The sequence below is a fragment of the Lathamus discolor genome, chromosome 4, assembly GCF_037157495.1.
Source record: "Lathamus discolor isolate bLatDis1 chromosome 4, bLatDis1.hap1, whole genome shotgun sequence".
In the NCBI taxonomy this organism is placed as follows: Eukaryota; Metazoa; Chordata; class Aves; order Psittaciformes; family Psittacidae; genus Lathamus; species Lathamus discolor.
This window is the reverse complement of record NC_088887.1, coordinates 65,555,278-65,579,148: the sequence shown is the minus strand read 5'-3', so window position 1 is coordinate 65,579,148 and position 23,871 is coordinate 65,555,278. Positions and strand designations below refer to the sequence as shown.

Genomic DNA, 23,871 nt, shown 5'->3' with positions numbered 1-23,871 from the left:
ATAACAAGAGAATACGATACCACCGCCGAAGGAGTTTGACCCCCCCCTGAAGAGAGAGCGTGCCCTTCCGGGTAACTCCCAGTTACCTCCCTGGGCATGACGTGCTGTGGTATGGAATACCTCTTTGGCCAGCTTGGGTCAGGTGTCCTGTCTCTGCTTCCTCCCAGCTTCCCCTCATCCCCGGCAGAGCACGAGACTCACAAAGTCCTTAGCCAGAATAAACACTACCTAGCAACAATGAAAAACAATCGGTGTTACCAGCTCTCTGCCCAGGCTGAAAGTCAAAACACAGAGCTTGCACCAGTTACTAAGAAGCATCAAAACGGCTCCTGGTAAACCCAGGACACTTTACCTGAACCTAAGTTTATCGTTTAACTCCCTTGGTCTGTTATGGCTTCCTTATTCCTTTCTTATTGCAATATGCATCTTTGGGGGGGCGGGGTGTGTGTGTGTGTGTGTGTGAGAGGGACTATTACGCACCTTTCAGGCAACTTTAGTGCATTAATTTATTATGCCAACAGACCTATTAGTAAGTTTATGATCTTTGGCAGGTTGGTTGGGGAGAGCAGACCCTCTACTATAACCTTGGCTATCCCTAGCCAGTCTCTTCAGAAAGAAAGTAACCCTGTGAAGTCAGATAATACAGACCAAAAGGCCACAGGAAAAACTGAGCAGTTTCTGTGGAAATTCTTTCCTGGTAAAAATTCCCATCTACTCTGTCTCCCATGCTAACACTCAGCCTCAAAATTGCAGAACGGTTTGGGTCCTACTATTGGCTCCCAGATCTCCTGGGTATTTCCAATATTCTTCCCCACAAGCAGCTGTGCTGCACTCATAGCTCTGAAGCGGGGACAGGAGCTGTACCACAGTTAATCTGTAACCATGTGCATCCTGGTTGGCCAGCAGCTCTGTCAAACTGTGCAGGGGCTGGGTATTAACTTCATTGCCCATGGTAACAGCAGTAACTTGGATCTCCAGGCTGCCTGCATACCAGCTTTTACAGAAGCTGTAACTTCATGTTTGTTTATGTCTTACCCTGCTATCAAGTTGGATTGATGTCAGCCACCAAGTTATTGAGCAGTGAGGCCAATGGTCAGCATGGTTGCACAAGTCTTGCTCCATTAGGAAAGCTGGCTAACAAGCACCCTGTAGTACTTCTACTGACAGTGACATGGAAACCATGACTGTGCACTTCTACACCACTATCAAAGGCTTAGTAAGCTAATGATCCACAGCATACAAGATCAACATCATTCTCCACTGATAGAACCCTTATGTTCTTTACTTATGATTTCTTGCCACAATGCTGTTGCTTAATGCAACCTGTATATTATTTGGTAGTAATCCAAGCATCTGCCATTTTTCAATTCATAAATACCTACCAGTTTTCCGGTAGAGGGACAGACTACTGCACAGCAAGTTTAAACCTGACATGGGGCCTCCCGCTCTCTATTTTGTTTTCTGTCAGACTTAAACTATTCCACAGACCTTCCTCCCCTTCCTCCACTCCCAGTGCAGGACCAAAAACAGTGATCAAAACCCAAAAACAACCCCTATCCCACCTCCATTAACCTCAAGGCCTCTGCAAATGACTCATTCAAACGCTTGTCCAGAGCTGTTCCGTCTCTTTTCAAGCTGACTAACTTCTGCTTTTGGCAATACATGGCAAGACTAAAGACTGCTAGTGCTGCAGGGAAAAGCAAGCAAACTAAAACAAAACATTATCATCTCTAAAAAACACCGATAAAAATGCAGCATTAAGAAATGTCTGTTTATAGCAACAGCATTGAAAGGCAGATCTCCAAGCCACCATGAACAGCAAATAAACTTCTCCAGGATGGTTTGGGGAAATGGAGAGTGTAAGTGAACTGAGGCTAAGGGAAAGCTTAGGGAAGGGTCATCAATTTTACAGCGGCTGGACTTGAATTGAGCACCTGGCAGTAGCTAAACTGCATTTCAAATTGCTTCCAAGTAAAAAATGTATGAAGGCAGCTTGGGAGCATTAATGATTCTGCCTCAGAGCTGATGAATCTGGAGTACACTGTAATGAGGAGAGGGATGACACGGCAGTCATTCTGAGAAAGTAGAAGCACCCTGCTATTGGCACGCTTTCCAACAGTACTAGAAATAGGATTTCAGTAGCAAAATAAGTACTTCTGAGGTTTCAGATGAAGAAAGGATACCCTTAACTGCTTAGATAAGAGCATTGAGTTACAAAGTGATCAAACAGCCTGGACATCTCTGTTACTATGCTAACATCTGAGAATGCTGATAGAACAACTTCACCTCTTGCTTTACAGTTTTCCCAAGGAAAAAAAAAAGGGGGGGGGGGTTAAAACCTTTTTATCAAAACACACATCAGAAACTATGTGAAAGTGCAATTAATTTTACTCATGCAACCACAAGACATTGCAATCTCTCTTTTGGCTCTGAACACATATGTGGCTTCTCTGTGTATACAGGTGATGCATACATATGTATCAGTTCAGAGATAATAGACCATTAACTTCCAGCAGTTTTATGCAGCTGGGACTGAGTTAGTTCTGGGTGAGATCACTGTACTTGCTTTTAAACCTAGTGGTAAGAAACATATTCCGGAGGCAGCACATAACTTAGGTGATTTAATTGCTCACCCAAGCCGTTTCTCACCCTCCTCTATCACCTCCCCTTTAACACAGCTGCCCGTGCTACATTCCTCACTGCGAAACACATTTAAATGCCTAATACTGGTCAGGCTTACCTAGGTCCTGATCATAGAATCCTAGAATAGCTGGGTTGTGAGGGACCTTAAAGCTCAGCTTGTTCCAGCCCATTGGCAGGGACACCTTCCACTAGACCAGGGTGCTCAAAGCCCTGTCCAACTTGGCTGAAGAACGTGCTGTTCCTCACAGCTCTCACTCCACCCGGGTTACAGAGGTAAGGCCTATGGCAGCTCACAAAGACCCCAAACCTCAGAACACCCATTCCCAAACATCCCTGCTGCAGGGATCCCTGCTGACTGGGCAGCCAGTGTCAGGCCAGCAGCGCACCGGGGACAAGCCATTGGTGTCTTCAGCTCCCACAGGTTAGAGCTGCCAGCCAGAGGAGCCTGGCGCTGAACGGCAGCAGCTTGCCATGGCGGGGCATGGCGAGCACCCCGCACACAAGCACAACCCCCGCCCTCCCCTCACAGAGCGCCCGCGGGAAGGCCCCGCCCACCGCGAGACCCCGCCTACCTCCCTCGCCGGGCCGCCCAGCTCACGTGACGGAGCCTGGGTGGGCCCGGTGATGTCAGCGGTCATATGACCGGCCGGGGCCGTCGCCGCTCTACCCAGCGCGGTGCTCCGCCGCCGCCCCCCGCCGCCGCCGCTCTCGCCCCTGCCTCTGCTCCGCGCTCCCGCCGGTGCCGCCTCGCCCTGCCCCGTGCCCCCGACATGGCTCGCGCCCAGGGCGCGCGGCGGCTGCTCGCGGCGGCCGCCCTGCTCGGTAAGGACAGGGACGAGGCGGCCCAGGCCTGCGGCGGGCGGAGGGAGCGCGGGCGCGGAGGGCCCCGGGGCCGGCGGCGCTGGACGCGGCACCTGCCGTCACCGGGAACCCGCCCGCGGGCGCCCACTTGCTGTTGCTATTCCGAGCCGGTGACTCTGGGCAGGGGGTCCCGGGCCTCCTGGGCGCGGCGGCAACCAGCCGGGCCTCGGCCTGGTGCGGAGAGCTGGGCATGGTCCGCCCGTGGGGGCTGCTGCGAGGTGGTGGGTACCCTGGGAGCTCCGCGCTGCCTTCCAACTGCGCCGAGCCCCTGCGGCGCCTCTGACGGTTGCGGGAGGTACGAGGGGAAGGATGGAGGGAAGGCGGCAGCGGCTGCGCTTGGTGTGGTGCCCGGAACACTCGCTGGGTATCTGCGCTGGATCTATGGACAGCGCTCTGGGGAGATCCTGAAATCACGCCTCTGCCTCCCACGAGGCATGGAGACGCAGGAACTACTGATGTCATTGCTAGGAAGTAGCCCTTTCCTATAAAGCATGTAATGCTCCCTTGCTTAATGTCTTTCATCCTGCCTTACCGTGAGTGAAATCTGAAATGTTGCTGGGATGGAGAGATTTTAGTGCCTTGATGAGAAGGTTTGTTAGCACAGCAGGACTGTTTGGTGAGGAAGTGTCTTGCCTGTTTACTAATAACTGTGTTGCTTCAGGTTTCTTGCTCTGAAAGCCACATCATGCGACACTATCAAGTTTCCGAATGTGGCTTTGGCAGCAAAGGAAACTTCCTCAGCGGCCAGCAAAAATACTGCCCATGTAAAGTAGCAGTTGAGAATGGCTATCTGCCGTCGTTTCGGAGATTGTGACAGTCTTTGGAGCTCTTTCAACTGTTCTTTGGTAGTAAATATCTGTATCATTGTTGATGGTGCTTCAGTTTCACTGAGCCCAAAAGGTGTCAGTCACAAGGGGCACTGAGTGGCTCAAATATCCAGCCCTTGTTAGCCAGTCTAGTGAGCACAGTGACTTACAGTGCTGTCATGCTGGATTTTTAGTTAGTATTGGCAGCTTAAGTGGCATTGAACTGGTGTTGCAGTGAGAATTCTGTGTTTAGCTTATTTAATATAGCTATGGCTTAAATGAAGAATTTTGTTTGCTTTCTAATTAGCCTGCATAGTTTTTAAGTGGTACCACAGATAATAGGCTCTAGGACTGTGCTAGCTTTTCCCCTGCTTAGTTAGTGGTTACAAACATAGTTCATTGTGTTAGGTTTGACACTTTCTGGCATGTTTAATGTGTTAAGTTTCTGCAGCTGAGGCAGCAAACTGGTTTATTTTATCACAGAGGAACTATTTACTGACAGTTGGGACTTTGCACCAATATCTAGTAGCTGGGTGTTTCTACATAACTTTACAGTCTCAGGGATAATCTTTGTGCTGCATAGAGAGACTCCTTCTTGGAGTACAGATCACCTCTTCCATTGTCTGCCAGAGTGGCAGGGCTGTAGTGAGGGGAGAATTAGGAGATAAGATGATAGGAGCTGAGTCCTTCAGGAGTTTTTAGCTCATCTGCAGCCTTTTAGTCATCTGAGTGTGGATAAGGTAATGATCACGGGAGGCTGAAGGATTACCATGGGTGGGTCAGATGTGAAAGCTTGTTTGGCAATGCCTTGACTTTGGGACAATAGAAATTTTTTATTCCTCCAGAATACCTCACCACGCCTCACTTACTGTTTCAGTTTTACATTCACGCTGAGCAGCAAACACCAAGCTGAATATTTCATGTATCAGCATGAAGCGTTTCATGATGAATTTCCTCACTAGTATCAAGTGTGCATCTGCAATGAGAAAATTGAGGTAATACAGGGAAAGAGGACTACAGGAAATTAAATGCCTCCCCTCAAATTTAGCTGCTGCTTTTTGAAATGTGGAGGAAGATGGTGCCTGTCTGTTGTTGAGCACAATGGGATAGTTGGGTTGTGTGCCAAGCCCAACATTGCTGCTTGTGCTCTTTGACTCCTAGAGCACTGGCAGGGGTTTGTTTTCCTTACTGAGACAACAAACGCAACAGAAAACACTTCTGAAAACCTAAGTTTAGAGTCAGACATGGATTTGGTATTAGTGAGCAACTAATGGAAGAGTCTGAGATTTGGGGAAGGAAAAATGAGCTTGACCAAGGTAGTGTGATGCCATTTCAGGGTTACTGACGCATAATCCACATGTCTCTATTGCACAAGTCTCATTCGAAGGGGAATTTCAAACCTTGCTACCAATGTAGGGATCGTTGAGAGAAACTTGGATAATAAATTTCCACCAATGAGTAATTTGGTGTTGCATTGTTTCACTCAGTTTTGGTGTTGCTAGCTGTATGGACTGAGGCAGAGTATAAATTAGTTTTCATAAAATATAGTGACTTTAACGTGTCACTTCCAAAGCATGGTTTTACCAAATGCTGCCCTTAACATTGTGTTTGCTTGATGACTTCTTTAAGAGTGTTGACACAGTCTCTAAGGATCTGAATTTGAGTGCTAGTCCAAGGCTGTCCTCCTGTGATAGGTTACTCAACTTTGACTGAGGCAGCTTTTTTTTAACTCCTTACTTGCTGAGTGAAAACTTTACAGGCTCCCTGATATGCTGCTTTTAAGATATGGTCCCTAGGTTCCCATTCAGGCTGACTGAGAAGTTTTTGTCTTTGGTGAAACCAGCTTCTAGATTGTTCTGTAGTAGTGAACAGGGTATTTTCTGATCAGTGGCAGACAATAAAGTGAAGGATTGCCTCTAGGTACAGAGGAACCCTACTCAAGGAAAAGATTGATACTTTGTTGAGATGTTAACTGCTGTTATCTCTGTTAAGCTGTCTCAAAGGTAACTGATTTCTAGCCCTGAGAAGGCACACCTTGCTTTTGCTTGTTGCAGCTTACCTGCAACAGTTTGTCTTCTCCGTCAGATGTGATATTTTTAAAAATTCCTTGAGGAAACTTGATGCCCTAATGGATTTCTTGGCATTTATTCTCTTAAGCTTGGCAGGAGACACTTTTGGGTATGAGAGTGGCAATAGTTGCAACAGCTATTTGGATGCTTCATTGCATTATCTTGGTTCTAAATTATATGTTTTAAATTTTACCTTATGTTTTGGTAAATCAAGCTCCCATGGTTTTTTTTTTGTGCATCTGACTATAAGATGGACTAGTGTCCTTTCCAGTCTCAGGGTAACAGTTTCTTAACCTGTCACTTGACGGCTCCGCAGACTCCTGTCAGTATTACTTTCTCTGCTGTATTTCAAAGTGAGAGTGTTAGCAGCACCCGGGCAGTAGAGTACAGAGTTCCAATGTGGTTCAGCTCTGCGCAGTCGGCACTTACCTAGCTGTTCCCTCTCCATTGTTCAGGTTTGAGTGCAGTAGCCCACACTAAATGTAGTTTTCCTGTATCTTGTATTGAGTTTTCTTGTATCTGTAACTTCAGTAACTTCTGATTTCTTAACAAGGCAGAATTCAGTCTGTGTGATATGAGAACACCAGTATGTCTTTACTTTCCTTGACAGGGGTGAGATCTACTCTCTTCTCAATAGGACTAGGAGAGTGTTTTTACTGAGGCAGTAGTTATCTTTTTTCCAATATCTTTTCCTCTGGTGAGGCCTTGTCTTTAAATTAAGACAGTGCTTCTTCCTGCAAATGTTATTTGAGGCTGCCAGCTATCTTGAAGGTCGTGTGTTAGTCTTGTGGCGTGATACAGCAGCGCTAACCAGAGCAAGTGCAAAATGGACTTGTGTGAATGCTGAAAAGGGTCTAGCCACAGGAGTTCAGACCTTCCAGTGCACTCATGTAATCAGCTGCTGTAGAACCATCCCAAGACTTCCTTCCTCTAGATAGGAAACTGTAAAAAAAAAAAGCCTCATATGACTAAATGTAATTGTGCAATTCTCTGGCTGAATGGCAAGTGCACAGCTGCTGAATAACCTTTCATTTTTAATGCTTTTGTACTTTTATAAAGTTATTTATAAAGACAGAGGTTATTCAGACTGCAGACTTAAATTGAGAAACAAAATGCTTGCTGCCTTAATGGAAGTCAACAATATCAAAGGCATAATCTGAGACTGCATGAGTTTGTCTGTTAGTTGACAAGGGTGTATCTTCCAGGGCTGGATCAGGAGCTTGATATAATCAGGTGCTGTACCTGCACATATGCAGCTGGTTCTCTTCTCTCCTAAACCACTTTCATCCATCCTTGAATTAAGCTCTGTTCACTCTTTCCACCACTGTGTTTGTGTTTGAGTGTGTCCAACAGCGGTTGAAATGGGTCCAGCCTTGTGTTTTCCTATTAGGCTTTCCAGATAGCCTGCATTCAGTCTTCGGTATGTGTTGGTAACAGGTGAGTGTAACTCTGTTTTATCAAAACTATCTTGTCTCACGCAGAGTTGCTCATGCATCATGTCTGTCAATGGATTTTCCTGCTTTCAGTTGTTCCCCAGAAACGTCAGGGTTAGTAAATAGAACGATCTTTCAAAAAAATGTATTTTTATTACAGTTCTTTTTCTGTACTATCCCCAGGTAGTATAAATCCTGGATGGTAAGCAAGTGATTGTGACTTGGTCTTCTGAAAAAGAACTTGCACTAAGTGTCCCTCTGGGAGTGGTACTTACATTAGAAGACAAGTCATCGGAGGAGAGCATAACTCCTCAGGGATTTTTCCATTCTCTTCTCTGGCATAGATTTAGGAATCTAAAGTGGTAACTAAGGTCACCACTTTGTTCACACTGAGATGACAGGATCCTTTCAAACCATCAGAATGAGTAAACTACTGATCGCTTCTGTACAACAGAAAATAAATGGTCTTTTAAGATAAGAACCAGCATTTGTTATCTCCTTGGATTAATGCCCCATAGATAGCAGTGTTCACTGTGTATACCCGAAGAACCTCTGGGCAAAGGTGCTGGGCAACACAGTAATGACTAGCTTAGATACAGAATGATTGTGTAGTGCTGGCGTCTGTCAGCAAGCATGCCTTACCTTCAGATTGCTGCTGCATAGTAATTACAGGGTAGGCTGTAGCGGAGCAGTCTTTGATGTGTATGACCAGGCTGTAGGTGTGATGCTCTGAACCACTGTCACAGCATGTATGGAAGTGATTAGGTTAGCTGGGATGTGCTGCACCCATGGTTTTCCTCCCTAGTGCCATAGTCACTTGATGTAACTGCAAATAGCCCCATTCACAAGACACCTGTATTGCTCAGACTACTGATGATGAGGAATATATACCCAGGTTGATTTGGGTAGCTTGCTGTCCTTTCTTCCACGAGAGAGGAAGAAAAATACTAAAGAGGTTTTTTTACTTACACAGGAAACATAACTATATTAACAAATCCCAAATTATAAAAAAGTATCATTTGTGTTTGAGGTCCTTATTGTCAATGTTCTGTGTTTCTAATAAAAAATTGAGACAAAGTAAATTATTAACTATAGTAGCTGGAGTCCTCCTTGCAAGCAGACAGTGCAAACAATTGCCATTGATACATGGTCGGGGTTTTTAGAGCACAGCACCATTCATCTTTCACCCTCAGTAGGTTTCCATTAAATGGGAGAATAACTTGAGGGCAGCTGTGCTTGGCTAACAAGATTTCAATTATAATAAGGTTGAAACCTGAAATCATCTTTGTGTGGTCAAGAGATGGGGAATAGGGCTTTCTAAGAGCCATATTCAAAAAGGCTCTGATTTAGATTGTTCAGATGTGCTAGACTGTTTTCTTAGCATTGTAGTTTAAAACAACTTTTTCTGAGGAGAATTCTTTAAGATAAATTGTTATATACCAAAGAAGTCTTTGTTTTGACTTGCTTACTATATCTCAATGTTGATATGCCCTGTTTGGTTTTTTTTAATGCAGGTATGTTAGATAAGGAAGGATGCTGGATTTAGTTTAAGTGACATAACTAGCTGTTGCTTCAACAGTTGTACCTTTGATCTTTTCTTGCATGAGGCTCTTAACTTTAGAAAGTTACCAAGGTATAAAGGGAGAGATTATCCTATGATTTTCAATTGAAAATACACAGCTAAGTAAATATGTAGCAGCTCTTTTCCAGCACCTTGAAATACAAAGGAAGCATCTAAACTAAGTGGAATTTCTCTGATGCTGGTACTTTTCTGATGGTTTCTCTACTAGATATCCGTAACACAGTGTTTCCAGCCAAGAGAATAATAAACTTCAAAACTTTTATTTTTTGCTAGTGAATCGCCGAATGGTTGGGGTTGGAAGGGACCTTAAGATCATCCAGTTCCAACCCCCCTGCCATGGGCAGGGACGCCTTCCATTACACCAGGTTACTCAAAGCCCCATCCAACCTGGCCTTCAACACTGCCAGGGATGGAGCAGCCGCAGCTTCCTTGGGCAACCTGTTCCAGTGCCTCACCACTCTCAGAATAAAGAACTTCCTTATATCTAATCTAAATCTTCTTTGTTTAAGCTTGAATCTGTTACTTCTTGTCCTATCACTACACTCCCTTATGAGGAGTCCCTCTCTGGCATCCTTGTAGGCCTCCTTCAGATACTGGAAGGCTGCTATGAGGTCCCCATGCAGCCTTCTCTTCCCCAGGCTGAACAGCCCCAACTTTCTCAGCCTCTCTTCGTAACAAGAGGTACTTCAACCCCCTTGTCATCCTTGTGGCTTCCTCTGGACCTGCTTCAACAGCTCCATGTCCTTCTCACGTTGGGAACACCAGAACTGCACACAGTACTCTAAGTGAGGTCTCATGAGAGCAGAGTAGAGAAGCAGAATCAGCTCCTGTAACCTGCTGGTCATGCTCTAACATACAGTTGGCTTTCTGGACTGTGGGTGCACATTGCCACTGTAGTACTGCCTTTGCTCTAACACAGATTGTTGTCATATAGATTGCTGCAGTTTATTATGAGGAACATTTAAAGTCTGAAGTTGAGAAACTGGAGGCTTTACCAGCTTTTGTGTTGAATAGCAAAGAATGATGTTACGAGAAGTACAAGCAGTATTCTCAAGTTGTAGATATGCAACGATAAAATTAAGCAATGGTTTATGTAACTTAATTAGAACTATTCCCAGGACAGATTAATTCAAGATCAGTTTGCTCTTCTGTATTCCTGACATTTTTGACTGTAGGCTCTTGCTATTTGTGGGCTGGTGATGATTCATGTGTTAATCACTAGTCCATGCTTAAACTGCTTGCGCAAACTCAACAGCTGCTTTCCTGCAAAGCCCAGTGAGCTGTTCCTCTGTCCTAGACTGGCTGGAGTGAAAAGTAGGCAGGACCTTCCTTCCCCTCAGTGTCTTGATTCGTTGTTCTGTGTGTGTTCTGATTTTTCTCTGTTCATATGTCCCTTGTGTTTCATTCTTTCATCCGCATTCCTTCAAGACCATGGGAGCAGGTGATGCTGCAGCACAGGTGTCGCTGTTATTGCCATCAGCTTATGCACAGTGAAGCAGTCCTCTTGCCACTTCATCAAGGACAGCTCAGTGTCTTGTGCTGGATGCATCTGGCTCATCACTGACACTGCAAATCCAGCAGCTGCTGAATTCTTGAGGAAAAACGGGGTTTTAAAGTTTGTTCTACACTAAAGAAATCGGGATTCATAGCATGGTGTGAACTTAACCTGGCAAATATGTAGCAGTTATGCAGGTGGTATTTCCTACTGCTTGTTCACACCCCTTATTCTCTATTATTGATTTGTAATCTTTTAATTCCTGGTATCTCTCTCCCATTTAATGCTTTCTGGTATCTTTGCACGGTCTTCTATTCTCTGAATCATCTGTAGTGTCTGTCACATTTTCCTTTAGGTCAACAACATTTTCTTAATTGTTTTTCAGTCTTTTCTTTCTTCTGCATTTATTTTTAAAGCTGTTTTGGTTTTGCTGTAGTGGTTTTTGATTAGGTTTTTCTTTTGCTGCCTATTACTTGTTTATTTTTAGCTTTAAAATTGCTAAGACTTTTAATAGCTGTCAAACAAGGGAGTCAGCGTGCACAATGAGTATTTTCATTCTAGCACATTTTCCATTGGTAGTGTTAGTTCCAAGTAGCCATGGACTTTATTCCCTGCCTCTATGCTGTTTTCTATGCTGTGCCAGAAATCTTCAAGAAAGCATAAGCAGATTGCTGTTGGGAAAACAAGTGCTTGGGTAAAATATAAACAAGTTCCAGATGTAAATTCAAATCGAAGGAAACTTTGCAAGTTGAAACTTCCATGCGGAGGAGCATTGGCTGTTTCTAGTGCTGCTCTGAACTGCAGTAAGTAACATCATCTTTGTGAATACATGTTCCTGAATGAACATTGAGCTGCACAGCAGGGCAAATGTAGTACGGTTTTGGTTTGAAGCACCAGTTTTCTACACTATCCATTCTCAAGAAATTTCTCTCTTCTGCCTATCTCTGGTTTCAAGTCTGGACTCTTCAAACAACTGGGTAAAGTTTATGAATTCCAGCTAAAGCTCTGCCTCCCTTTGGCGCTGGGGGAAGGATATATTGTTGCTAAGGGGAAAGAAACAAGGGAAAATGCTTGCCGAGCGCCAAAGAAATTGTTTCCACTGTATTCCTACAACTGAAGAGCCTTCTATCAAAGTCCAGCTGACAGGAGTCAAATTTTTCCTAATAATAGTACAAGTGTATGCACCATAGTTTTGGAGTGAAAAGTTTTAAAATTGGGATTTGCGTTTTAAAAACTTCCTGGGGAGGGAAGCTAGCTAATGGATAATCCTCCAGCTGACCCTTTTTGCTGTATCAGCAGCTGAATGGATTAGTGTGTTTGACTCTGAAGCTTGATTGCTGGAGATAGAATGCTTTATGTTTTGCAGATGCTTTTTTTCTGTATCAGGTTTTCTGCAAGACTGAAGTTGTTGGAAATGCAGGCTGGTAAAGTGATAGCATGAGAAGCAGGCAGGCTTTCTGCCATGAGGTTTACTTCAGCTGTGTGTGTAGTGACGAGTTAAGAACCAGAAAAAACAACTTGAAAGACCTTGGTATGATTTCAGATTCAGGACTGCTGTCCAGTTAGCCCATACTGCAAATAAAGTAAGAGATAAACAGCTTTTTGGCTGCATGCAGCCTGCTGCAACACATTATCTTAGTGAAGCTTCATTGGCAGTGGATGCTGGTCTGCTGTCAGAAACGATAATCCCATGCTCCTCTTGCTGTATGTTCTGACCCTGTTAAGTCAGTACTAGTGTGGTCAGTTGTACTGGTGGGCTGGAGGGCAGTGACTGAGGGAAAAGCTGTGCTTTTGTTTGCAGCTCAGTCTGAAGTCAGTTTAAACCAGCCAGGCACACATAACCTCTGCCTGTGTCAAGGTCTTGGCCCCCATCCTCCTCCCAAGTGCAGAGAGCGTGATGACAGTAAAGAGGAGTTCTCCTGGCAATGGTGGCATGCTCCATAGTCTATTTTTGGCAGTCCCTCCAAAACGTCAGCCGTCAATCCAAGCTTTCTTAATGCTGCATTCAGGGCATGTACAGCCGAGTGTCCTGGTACAGTGGGAATGAAGGCTGTGTGGTGTGTTGTGGGGGGAAGGCTGAGTGCTGTAGGCATACGAGATCATATATGCTAAGTCAATTCTGGCTGAAGCTGTGTAGGGTGAACACTGATCAGCTGCCTTGAACACTAGGACTGGTTTTTGTGGCAAGCTTTTCGTGCCCTCTGAGGACCCAGCATATCAACAGTTTTAGTTTGGGTGGCTTTGTCTTTTTATACATGGTGTTTTAAACTCGCCCTCCGTGTATTAGAGATGTTGAAGGTAGTATAGAGACCATTAATACCCAAATTTCCAAATGAAACTGTTGTTTAGGATGTACTCCCAAATGTAGAGTTGTACATATTTCTCTGTTTGGGATCAAAAAAATATAAAATGATATGACACAAAATTAACCACTTGTCATTCTTAACAGGCTTTTTACAGGTTTCCTCTTCATTTGAGGTGAAAGATCAGAGTGGTAAGATCTGCATAATTGCTGATATGACAGTAGCCTTCTCAGTGGAGTACAAAAGCAATGGGCAAAAAGAGGTAAGGGGAATATTTCACTGTTTGTCTCTAATTTGTGTTTATAAACTGTGTGGTATTTCTGCAAGTGCACAGTACTTAAACTTTGAACAAATATCTAAGCATAAAAACCACTTCAGCAAAGATTTGCTGCCTTCCAGTCATGTTGCATCAAGTTATTATTGATGCTTCTAATTAAAGAGGATTAAGGCTGCCTGAAACCACCACAAACCATACATGTGTGGAATTAATTTTGTGACTGAAATACCACTAAATGGTAGCTAAAATGGCTTTCACTGAAACTATAAAGATCAGTCGACTTCTGTGAACTTGGTCGTACTTAACATGGACTAAAACTGAACTGAAATGGCTGTTGGCATGTAACTGTTTAACTTGCCTGAAATCTGTGAGCTTCTTGCTTAGCAGGGCTCTAGCTTTCAGTGTATCTACAGACCAGTGCAGTGCTTACAAGTTGTTCCATATTAACAGCATAAGCCTGTTACTGGAAAGCTGAGAATTTTTAAGTACTCTACACATCCTGCAGGAATTGTTGATTATTTATAATCTCATTGCAGCTGCATGTTTTGAGGCACTCTTGTTGAAAATGATTGGGTTTTTTTCCTAACAATCAGTATGATGTGGAATTAAAAAATAAAAACCCTTATTACTTTGCCAGTGGTGCACTCGCTATGTGTGTTTTGAGCTATATTGCACAGTCCACTTTTTCAGTGGTACAGATGGTTGCAGTCCTCCTGACACTGGTATGTAAGTTTGCATTCAGAGGTGACTGCTTTCATAACATGCTCTTGGCTGTTTCTTTGTGTAAGCAATAAGCTCAGAATATTTCAGCAAACACTGTATTGATCTTTAGGTATCATGTTACTTCTCAATATGTAATAAACTTGGAAGTATAGCCAAACTACGTAGGCTGTACCACTTGCTTTTGTTCTTACTCAATTGTACTACAAGAAGCAAAGCTTAAATTTCCTGTTTTTTTATGCATCCAGAGTTTGCCAGATTTGATTCACCTGGTATGGAAGTACATGCAAATTTATAGTGCTAGTGTAGTGGGGGCTGGGAGGAAAGTCTAAAAAGTGCTTTATTACTGTTCTCAAATTTCAGAGGGCAATATTCTTAGAAATCTGAGTGCCAGTAACATGCTATTTGCTATATACTGGTATAGAAGTAGACATAGCACGTATGAACGTCAGCTCTTGTGTTTTGTAACAGTTTCATAGGATATTTAAAAAGCAGTAAGGAAAAGCTCATTTACATGTGTGTTGTTTTCTACCCCACAGTTTGCACACTTTTTTCTTCCACAAAATGCTACAGTAGGCTCACAGAGCTCATGTGGTAAAGGTAACACATCTCATCCACTACTGGTATTGGATTTTGGAGCAGGACATTCATTAAGTCTGAACTTCTCAGAACAAGCAGACAAGTACCAAGTTGAAGAGCTAGTTTTCCACTACAATCTCTCAGATGCAACCTTATTCCACAACTCGACTGCAGGTAAAATGAAAACTTCCTGTTCTTATTGTGTAACCCTTCCAGATGTAATACTGACTTGTTTCTGTAAATACTTTTACATACTAATGCAATGTAATCATTTTATAGGAGTGAAGAGAGTATCGCATAGAACTATTATTCAGGCATATATGGGCACAAAATACAGATGCATCAGCTCCAAGCAAGTCAATATGAAGAATGTGAATGTTACTTTTAGCAATGTTACTTTGGAAGCCTATCTCACAAATGGCACTTTCAGTATGAACAGTAGGTATCTTGTAGCAGAAAATATACCTATTATAACCTATTACTGGAAATATTAGCTTATTTCTAAGTCCTGACTCATCATATTTAGGCAGGTACAAACTGGATCGGAAGCTGTCATAGCAGCATCTTTTGAAATGAGGGGACCTGCTTTGGGTTTTATCTGTAGGGTTTTCAGCATCCATGATGGGAAGATAATGCACTGTGTTCCCATGGGTTTTATACAGGTATTGTGGAACATTCCTTCTGTTCATGAGTATTTATGGGCGTAAATGTGTGCTGCAGTAGGTCAGCTGGCCTTAAGGCCAAAATCCTTCTTTAAGAAGTATCTGATAACTTCCAAGTATTTATGTCTCTATCGAAGTGATTTGAACTACTTACTGTGTGCTCTGGGGAAAATGAGTGTTATAATGGCAGACAATAGAAACTAGTTTATGGGGAACAGATCCGTATGCCTTCTACAGGAGGCTTTGTGTAAGCTGCAACAGTGATGTTTTTTCTCTGACTTGATCACAAAGCAGCTTTGTCCTGATTGCTTGTATTGAAAAGCGTTTTGTAATTTCACTGCTGTAATGATTAGAAGACAAGCTACTTCATGAACTGTTCAAGTCCTTTGTTTTTGTGGCAACATTCTTCAAACCTGAAGAGCCATATAAACTGATCACCCATGCTGTTGTCTTAAGGAGTGACAAGTCTTTGCTTTGCTTTTGGGGCAAATAGAAAACCTTTACCTTGTGTGAAAAGTGTAGAACTTTTCTCATGCTGCTAATCAAACTTATGCACCTGTTAAATTGCAATGAATCTTAAAAACTAGGTTAATCAGTGCTCATGTGGGATGGATGCATTGAACAGGTGCCTTCTGTTCAATGCATCCATACACTGAACAGGAGTATATCCCGTATCTCTGAAAAATACCTTGCCTGATGCATGATAATAATGGCATTGACTTATTTCATGGCTGCCTCATATGACTGGCTTGGATTTCAGTGTGTATCCTCTCTTGATCAAATCTTTTCCATTCAGTGAGCTGGTTTGCAGCAAAGATGGGGACCTACATTTTTCATTAAAAAAAAAAAAATCTGGTTTCTATTACTCCAGTCTTCAGAACTAGCTCATTTTTAATTGATATCGTGATCCAGTTATCACACTAGATAAACATAAGTGATCAGTTATTAGGCTTGAACATAAACCATGATACTGGGAAAAGCTGGTTTACATATCTACAAAATTCAGTAAAATCTCCCTACTGTGCACTACTTTTCCTTTTAAGCTAGTGTGTTACCTGTTCTCACGTAGTCCTTTGGTCAAAACAAACCAAAAAAGGCATTATTTTTGAAGGGTGCTTTTTATGCAACACAAGTTTGTCAGCATTTTGCTTTATTTTCTATTCCTATACTTCTGGTTTAGATTAATATAAATCCTTTAATTTGCCATGATCACTTCTCCATGTTTGGTTTTCTCCATCCTGAGGTATCACTGTCTTGATGAAACTGTTGATCCTCAGAAGAAAACATTTTCTATAATCCTGGGGTAGACACTAGTCTGAGTTCAAGCTATTTGCTTTGGGGTTTTTTGTTTGTTTGCTTGCACATACCTGTTACCCATAGTGCCATGCAGTTTTTTCTTTATCATTCCTAAGTTTTTATTACTGTCTTGGGTCTGCACCCAGATTTTTTTTTTTCATTCCTACTGCACAATGAGCTCATTCTTGTGGATGGAGTTTTTTTAATTATTATTCAGATAGTTGGAAAATTCTCACTCTATCTTTTTTCATTTTTAAATCTTTTTGACCCTGAAATCACATTGTTCTTTGAGATCAGTTCATTCTTTCCATTCTTGTGGACTTGAGGCTTTGCCTGTCCTTGTGGTAGCTGGTTATTGATAAACTTTAGATCTGGGATTCTCCCTCACCTCCCCTCTCCCCAGCAACTCTTTCATTATAGATATTTATGCTGGTGATTTGGGCAGAAAGGAAGGAAAGGGATGAAGAGTCAGTATTTGGTGTATCTGCATCACTAGAAGTGGTAACTTCTATCAGTGTACCTAGAAGTTAGTGGCTGAGGTTATGGTAATGATTATCTGTGGCTCTGAAGAAGAGGAGGCTTTCATTTTATGTGTGTTGGTAGTTTTGTCAGCTGCTTTCCTGTAACTGTCAGAGAAAGGCATAAGAATTTGTCTCATCTTCAGATTTGTCTTGAACAGTTACTATGAGCTATGCTGTAAATTGGTTCAGTCAAAATACTGTGTTAAGACTCCACCCAGGGCAAACTTCCACTCAGATTGGTTTGGTTGCTTCCATCTCTGCCAGCTTGAGTAAGAGGTTGTACACATTGAGATCTTGCAGATGGATGGGAAATCCTCCATTGAGATACAAAGTAATGCTGCTGTTGGGTTTATTTGTTAAGAAATGATCACATTTTGGGACGTGACCAGTATCAGTCTACAGAAGATAGTGTTACTCATCCATTCATCCACCTCCCCTCTCCTCTGACTTTCCATAAATGGAGTAGAAACAGGAAAGTGTGCTGTGTTGGAGTCTGTGTGACTTTAGGTGTGATTAGAGTCCCTTGTTCTGAGCCATAATTGAAAGTTCAATTGATGTTTAAGTGTAGAGGCTGTTTCTTAGATATCTGGTATCTGCAAGGATTAAATTTTAGAAGTAGGCCTTTTGAGTCAGAATTGACTGCTGCTGCAGTTTATCCTTACAAAGTTGCAAGCTGTTATCCCTGATATGGGGAGATGACCTTTGCTTAGAACATGGAAGCCTCTACTACAGTAATGTCTTTGCTCTGACCTTTGATTTTGGCTTAGATGTTCAATGCAGGAGCCTCGTTGGCTCCCAGATCAAGTTAAGATGTTGCTGCCAGGTGTTTCTGAGTACTCTGGCAAATAAATCTGAGTCACTGCTCCTTCTGTCTTTTGCCTTGGAAGTTGCTGCTGAACTGAATGGAAAGAGAAGGCTATCTTGCACATCCATACTCAGCCTTCTTACCCCCCTGGTATGTAGCTGCTAATGCAGGACAAAAGGGGAGATTGACTTGAAAGGACATAGAACATTTGCTATCAGAAGCAGTGTCAGGTCCAGTAGCATTTTAATGTTACAGTGGATATTGCCAAAATAATGACATGGGGTCCTCACAATGTGGTAGTGTAACAGAGAGGGGAAGGAGAACAACATATCTCCTGAGAGACCACTTTGAACAGTGGGCAAGAGAACTGTTCTCCTTCTTGCGTGCAAGTGCCTAGAGTGTCTGAGCAGTAGTCGTTCTAGCCTTGCTGTGAACATACAGTAGGAGCACTGGCTCTGTCAGCATAGCAGTATGTTATTTATCCTGACTTGATGGCAAAGTGAAATGGCAGACATGAATGAAAGCAGATGCGATCACTGTGAATTTCTGTAAATAACAGCAGAGGTGTCACTTTCACATGCCAGGCTTTAAAAATGTCTCAAACTTTGTAACAAGAGTTCAAATAACTCTTTACCATCACATTTTTCAGCTTTGATTATCTTGTATTAGAATAAGCTACTTGAAATTGTGTCCTCCTTTCCCTTGAGGATTAAAAAGGTAGAGCATCCCACAGCTTCTTTATTTTTTGTAATGACTGTTTTCCTTTCTCTCCAGAGACAGAATGTGCTGAAGATATGATCTCTACTACTGCTGTAGTGCCTACAACTCCTAAACAGACTACTAGCCAGGTTCCAACAACAACTAGCCCAGTGCCAACTGTATCACCCTCAAATCCTGCAGTTGGTAAATACAATGTGACTGGTCCAAATGGAACCTGTGTACTTGCCTACATGGGGTTACAGCTTAATATCACCTATCCAAAAAAAGATGAAAAGGTATGTATTTTTCTTTCTTTCTTCAAAGCCTTCAATTTGAAGACTTGGTAGATTATTATAGGCTAACTTTTTTCTTTTAAAATCACAGTTCTTTGTAGTGTTCATCCATGATAGCACTCCATTTGAATTGTTTAACTTTGACTAGTGACAATTCAAAAGGTTCTCTTCTACTGAAAGCAGTAATTTTTTTGTCCAGTAAGAGTGTTAGACTTGTCTGTTAGATCCAGTACCTGTACATGGCTGTTCCACAGAAGCAGTCAAAAATTATCAAGATTTGAGTAGGGGGAATCCTGTTATCAAAGATGCCATTTAAACAAGGCTTTTTAAACTGTTTAAAAAAAATAATCCAAGAATTTGGCCTGAGACACCTGAATGAAAATAGTGAGTGACTATTAGAAGGGAAGGTTATTACTGCTATAAAACTGGACAGGCTTTGTGACAGGTTAACTTCCAGCTAGCACCGAGGAGGCTTAGGTTTGACATTAATGCTTATGAGCTACTGAAGGGCTGATTTTGACAGCAAACATGCCTCATGGCTTATGTAAGGTCTAGCCTGGTATTGGTTCTTTCCCTCCATTGTTGATGCAAAGCCCAGCTTGCCAACCCCACGAACAAACCTGGTACACACTAGCTGGGAAGGCGGAGCAGTGAGGAGTAATCCCCAAGGGACTGCTGAAGGTCCTCAACAGGAAACAATGACATGGGGTTGGCAAACCTTGATGGTCCAGTAAAGCTTTGTTGTGAGGGACCTTTGATCACAAGCTGGTTTTTCCTATCCTGTGGATTAATCTGATGTAACGAGGACAAGCATGGGCAGACAAACTATAAAAAAAGCAACCACAATTGAAGCTGGATCTCAGTGAGGAAGGACCTGGTGTGGGGAGGTGGTATCTGCATAGGATTTAGCTGCTTAATGCTGTATGTGGTGATGCAAAGGAATCCATTGCATTTTTGATGATGCTGATGACTGAGAGGTAAGACCAAGAACACTGATAGCTGGTATATGGTTGTACACTAGGTGGTTATGTTGGCAACTGTGTTTTAGCCACCTTAATTACATGAAATCCCCTACCAATGTATCGCGTGGCATTCTAGCTCTGCTGGAACAGCTGATTTTAGTGTAATGACCAGTGAGGAGCTGGCAAACAGGTTTTTCAAAGTCAGATAAGGATCAACAAAAAGCTTCTGAAAGGTTTCCAGCTGACTGATTGGGAAGTGTATTTAGCTCACAGCCTTCTGCAGATACAGGACAGTATAAAATCATGTCCCATGGGCAAAACTAAAGCATTTTGAACTGAACTGACTAGTAAGATGACTGTGCTTACACGTGGTTCCTTTTGTTATGTCCAAGCAGTATTTTATAGCCTCTTGCTCCCTGTGTAGTGGTTAGTGATGCTTACTTATGCTGCTAGGACCAAGGAAGTTTAGTGTGGAGAAAGCAGCAGGTTATTGGCTGCTGAAAACTTTGTTAGGCATGCAAAGATGCCCTGTGTTCTCTGTGCCAGTGTGGTGATGGAAGTGCAACTTACACTAGCCCATAAATTGCACATGTATCTGGCCAGTCGTCTGTAATGTGCAGAGTGTTCATGTGAGCATAAGCAAGCCAAAAGTCAGCTGAATATATGGTGATGTGTTAGTCTTGTTGAATGTCATAACTGATCCTCTTCTCTCATAGATGGGTTTGGATGTGCTGAATTTTGTGCCACATAATACAACTTCTTCTGGGAGATGCAACAACACATCTGCCGTCTTGAATCTGACCTTTGAGAAAACAAGGGTTATCTTCCACTTTGCATTGGTAAGAGTCTCAAAACAAGTTGTAGGGTCTGCAGGACTTTTCATGTGGGAAAACTAACTGGGGCAAGTAGGAGAGAAAAAAGATGCAACTGAAGGAAGGGAAGTAAATACTTCCTTTGCTTTTAATACTAGGATTTAGAGGGTTTCATACTTGGTCACTGTTGTGGGGAAAGAATATGTATATGTATGTATGCACACATACATATGTATACACATATGTATTTTGTTTGGAATGGGAATTTAAGATTGTATTGACTAAAGCTTCTTGCCCAACCTGGGAACAGCCTGTGACAAATAGGCATCTCACTTAATCGTACAAGCCTGGAGCTGGATTTAAGTGCACATTATTATTTTGTGCACAGCCCAAGGGCCATGTGTGCCTGTCTTATGGTCTCCTATGGTGGTTGGGAGTCCAGTTTTCCACAGCCCTGCCCCAGTGCTATATTAGTACTGTGTACCCTTGAGGATTGAATGCACCATGTTTGTCAGAGCTTCATGCTGCTTTTAATGCTTGTGGGATTGATCAAATTGCAATCACCTTGACCTGTTATTATTAAATGAGTCTCCACATCTCTGTGGTGTACTGACCTGCTTCAAAGCTGCATCTGTAGCACAGGTGAGATCACTGCACTAACCTGGTTAAGGCATGGGCAGGACTATGCCACTGGTGTCAGAGTCAAGTAAGCAGCCTCAGGGGTGATGGTCCCCTTTGCTCTGCCTCCCTATCTCCCCCAAAGGAATAGCTCCTCAAGTGCAATGAAGCTCTTCTTCTGGATGTTAATCCCAATTGTGGACTATCTTTTGAAAACCTTTCTCAAAATGCATGCAGAATTGAACCTGTATGTTAACAGCTTATGTTGTACATCATTAGCTTAAATGACAACTACTGAATTGTTCTGGTTTTTCTTAAAGAATGCAACTGCTGAAAAATTCTTCCTGCAAGGTGTGAATGTGAGCACAACTCTGCCTTCTGAAGCAAAAGGTAGGGACTTTTAAGAAGTCCACCTCCAGTGACTAATACTATAAATATTAAGGGTTGCTTGCATTAAATAACATGTTAGAAATGTTGGGAATGAATGTATCAAATTTAAAGTCTATAAGCTTACAGCTTCTGTTCTTCAGGTTTCTGTAATAAGACTTTCTCTTATGCAGTCCCAAGATTTGAAGCATCAAACAATAGCATGAGTGAGCTGAGAGCTACAGTAGGGAACTCCTACAAGTGTAGTGCAGAGGAGAATCTCCAGGTCACAGACAAAGCCCTGGTCAACGTATTTAATGTTCAGATCCAGGTGTTCAAGATTGATGGAGACAAATTTGGGGCAGGTAAGAGGTTTACATTTTGGGGCAGGGAACCTAACATTTGTGGAGTACACTTTAATATAAGCATTCTGTAGTCAAATGTCAGCTTGTGGGTGTTACGCTTGGCCTCTGTGCGCCCTACTACAGATGTTGGGGTGGTGGGATTGTAAGATGTTGTGAGCTGAGGCGAGCATGAGAAGTACGTAATAAAAAGTTTTGAAATAACTAGGATTTCTTCCTTATGGTCCGGAGAAGAGCTAAGGAAAGGTGTTAACTTTCCTTCATAACTGTGTACAGAAAGTCATATGAAAGGGGCAAGTTCTAGGAAGTTACCAACTCTTTTAGTTAACGCTGTCCTTTGTGATTGTGGTTAAAGCAAAATAGCTGTGGGGAGGAGTCACATGAATATATTTGTGACAGCTATGCTTGTATATCGCTTAGAGTAATAGCTCTTGAGAAGGCAAGAATTACTCTAGATCTCTATATTGTGCATACAACTGGTATGAGAAAGACTTCATCCTGAATGATCATAGTGAACTTAGCTTCCTTTTGGTTGTTGGCAAGTTAGTCTAGATGTGAACTTGAGCCAGTCGTAGCTATGTGCTGAGAGCAAAAGCCTGAAGTTCTAGATGTAGCCATCTGTCAGTGCACTAGTGCTTAACATTGATCTTTTTCTCTCTCTCTCTCTCTCTCTCTCTCTCCAGTGGAAGAATGTCAACTGGATGAAAATAACATGCTGATCCCTATAATAGTTGGTGCAGCCCTTGCTGGTCTCGTTCTCATTGTCTTGATTGCTTACTTGATTGGCAGAAAGAGGAGCCATGCTGGATATCAAACAATTTAATGACTTGCACTAAAATCCAGTGTAGATGAAAAGCAATTGCAAGAGGCTGGGAAAACTCCCCCACACTTCCCCTGAGCTAAGATTGATATTGTAAGGGAACACCTTTTCTTGCAAATTGCTTCTTCTTTAAAAGTCTGCTTTATTAAATGTGAAATCATCTTGCAGCATTTAACTATGCACAAAGAAAATAACTTCTGAAGATTCTGGTGTTTAATTTTTGCTAACTAGTTGAAATATTTACCCACTTAGAAACAAGCTGAAAGTTTTTAAAGGTGCTTTTTTGCAGAATTGGCATAAGGTCATGTCAGCTTAAGATTCCAGAGAGGGATGTTGCTAATTCACACTGACTCACTTCCAGAACTCTTAACAAAGGGAAAAGGTTCGTTCTTCGTACTGCTGCCATCCAGTGATGATGTTAATTATACTGATGATGCATTTAAAAACAATTTAGTAACAACTGACAAAATTGAAATTTAAAATCTAAACTCCACCTTGTCTCTTAGGTGTGTATTTTTTACTAAGCTTTAAACGCAATGCCTGGCATATGCAGGGTGTGAATGACGCAATACTCAAACCTTACAGGAACTCTTTATGATTGGACAACTCCCCTGTTTGATATTTTTGATGCTACACCAGCTCATTAGGAGCTGGTACTTTTTTAAAATGGGTGTTATTTTTATTTACCTTTTTTTTTTTGTAAAGTGATTTCAGTCTATTCTGTTGGAAGGTCCAGAGAGATCCTGTTACTGCACATGTGTACAATATAGATTTCGATCTGCTGATTCTCTTGCTTTAACCTTGGCTGGGGGGTTGTACACTTTAAGGATCAGTTCTTCTGTATGCATTGCCTGTAACAATGCTAATAAAGACACTTTTTTTCTGTA

At 42.4% G+C, this 23,871-nt stretch overlaps 1 protein-coding gene and 1 long non-coding RNA gene across 2 annotated transcripts in view; one reads left to right on the top strand and one right to left on the bottom strand.

Annotated features, from left to right (window-relative positions):
• Window positions 1-3,266, bottom strand: part of LOC136013661 (uncharacterized) — an 8,084-nt gene extending 4,818 nt beyond the window's left edge. The window contains exons 1-2 of the long non-coding RNA XR_010612305.1: window positions 3,216-3,266; window positions 121-228 (exon numbers count right to left, since the gene is read on the bottom strand). This is a non-coding gene — a long non-coding RNA (uncharacterized LOC136013661). The remainder of the gene's footprint in view (window positions 1-120; window positions 229-3,215) is intronic.
• On the top strand, window positions 3,267-23,871 carry LAMP1 (lysosomal associated membrane protein 1). The gene is made up of 9 exons (XM_065677884.1): window positions 3,267-3,465; window positions 13,339-13,454; window positions 14,729-14,942; window positions 15,048-15,206; window positions 18,827-19,047; window positions 20,723-20,845; window positions 21,757-21,826; window positions 21,997-22,167; window positions 22,848-23,871. Exons 1-9 carry the CDS (start codon window positions 3,282-3,284, stop codon window positions 22,985-22,987), a joined length of 1,398 nt encoding a protein of 465 aa, XP_065533956.1. The 5' UTR covers window positions 3,267-3,281; the 3' UTR covers window positions 22,988-23,871.

Excerpts from the sequence above, each read along its gene's own strand:
- LAMP1 (XM_065677884.1), top strand. The coding sequence starts at position 3,282 with ATGACCGGCCGGGGCCGTCGCCGCTCTACCCAGCGCGGTGCTCCGCCG. Across the intron at positions 21,827-21,996 it reads TCTGCCTTCTGAAGCAAAAG|TCCCAAGATTTGAAGCATCA; the intron begins GTAGGGACTTTT and ends TCTCTTATGCAG. Across the intron at positions 22,168-22,847 it reads TGGAGACAAATTTGGGGCAG|TGGAAGAATGTCAACTGGAT; the intron begins GTAAGAGGTTTA and ends CTCTCTCTCCAG.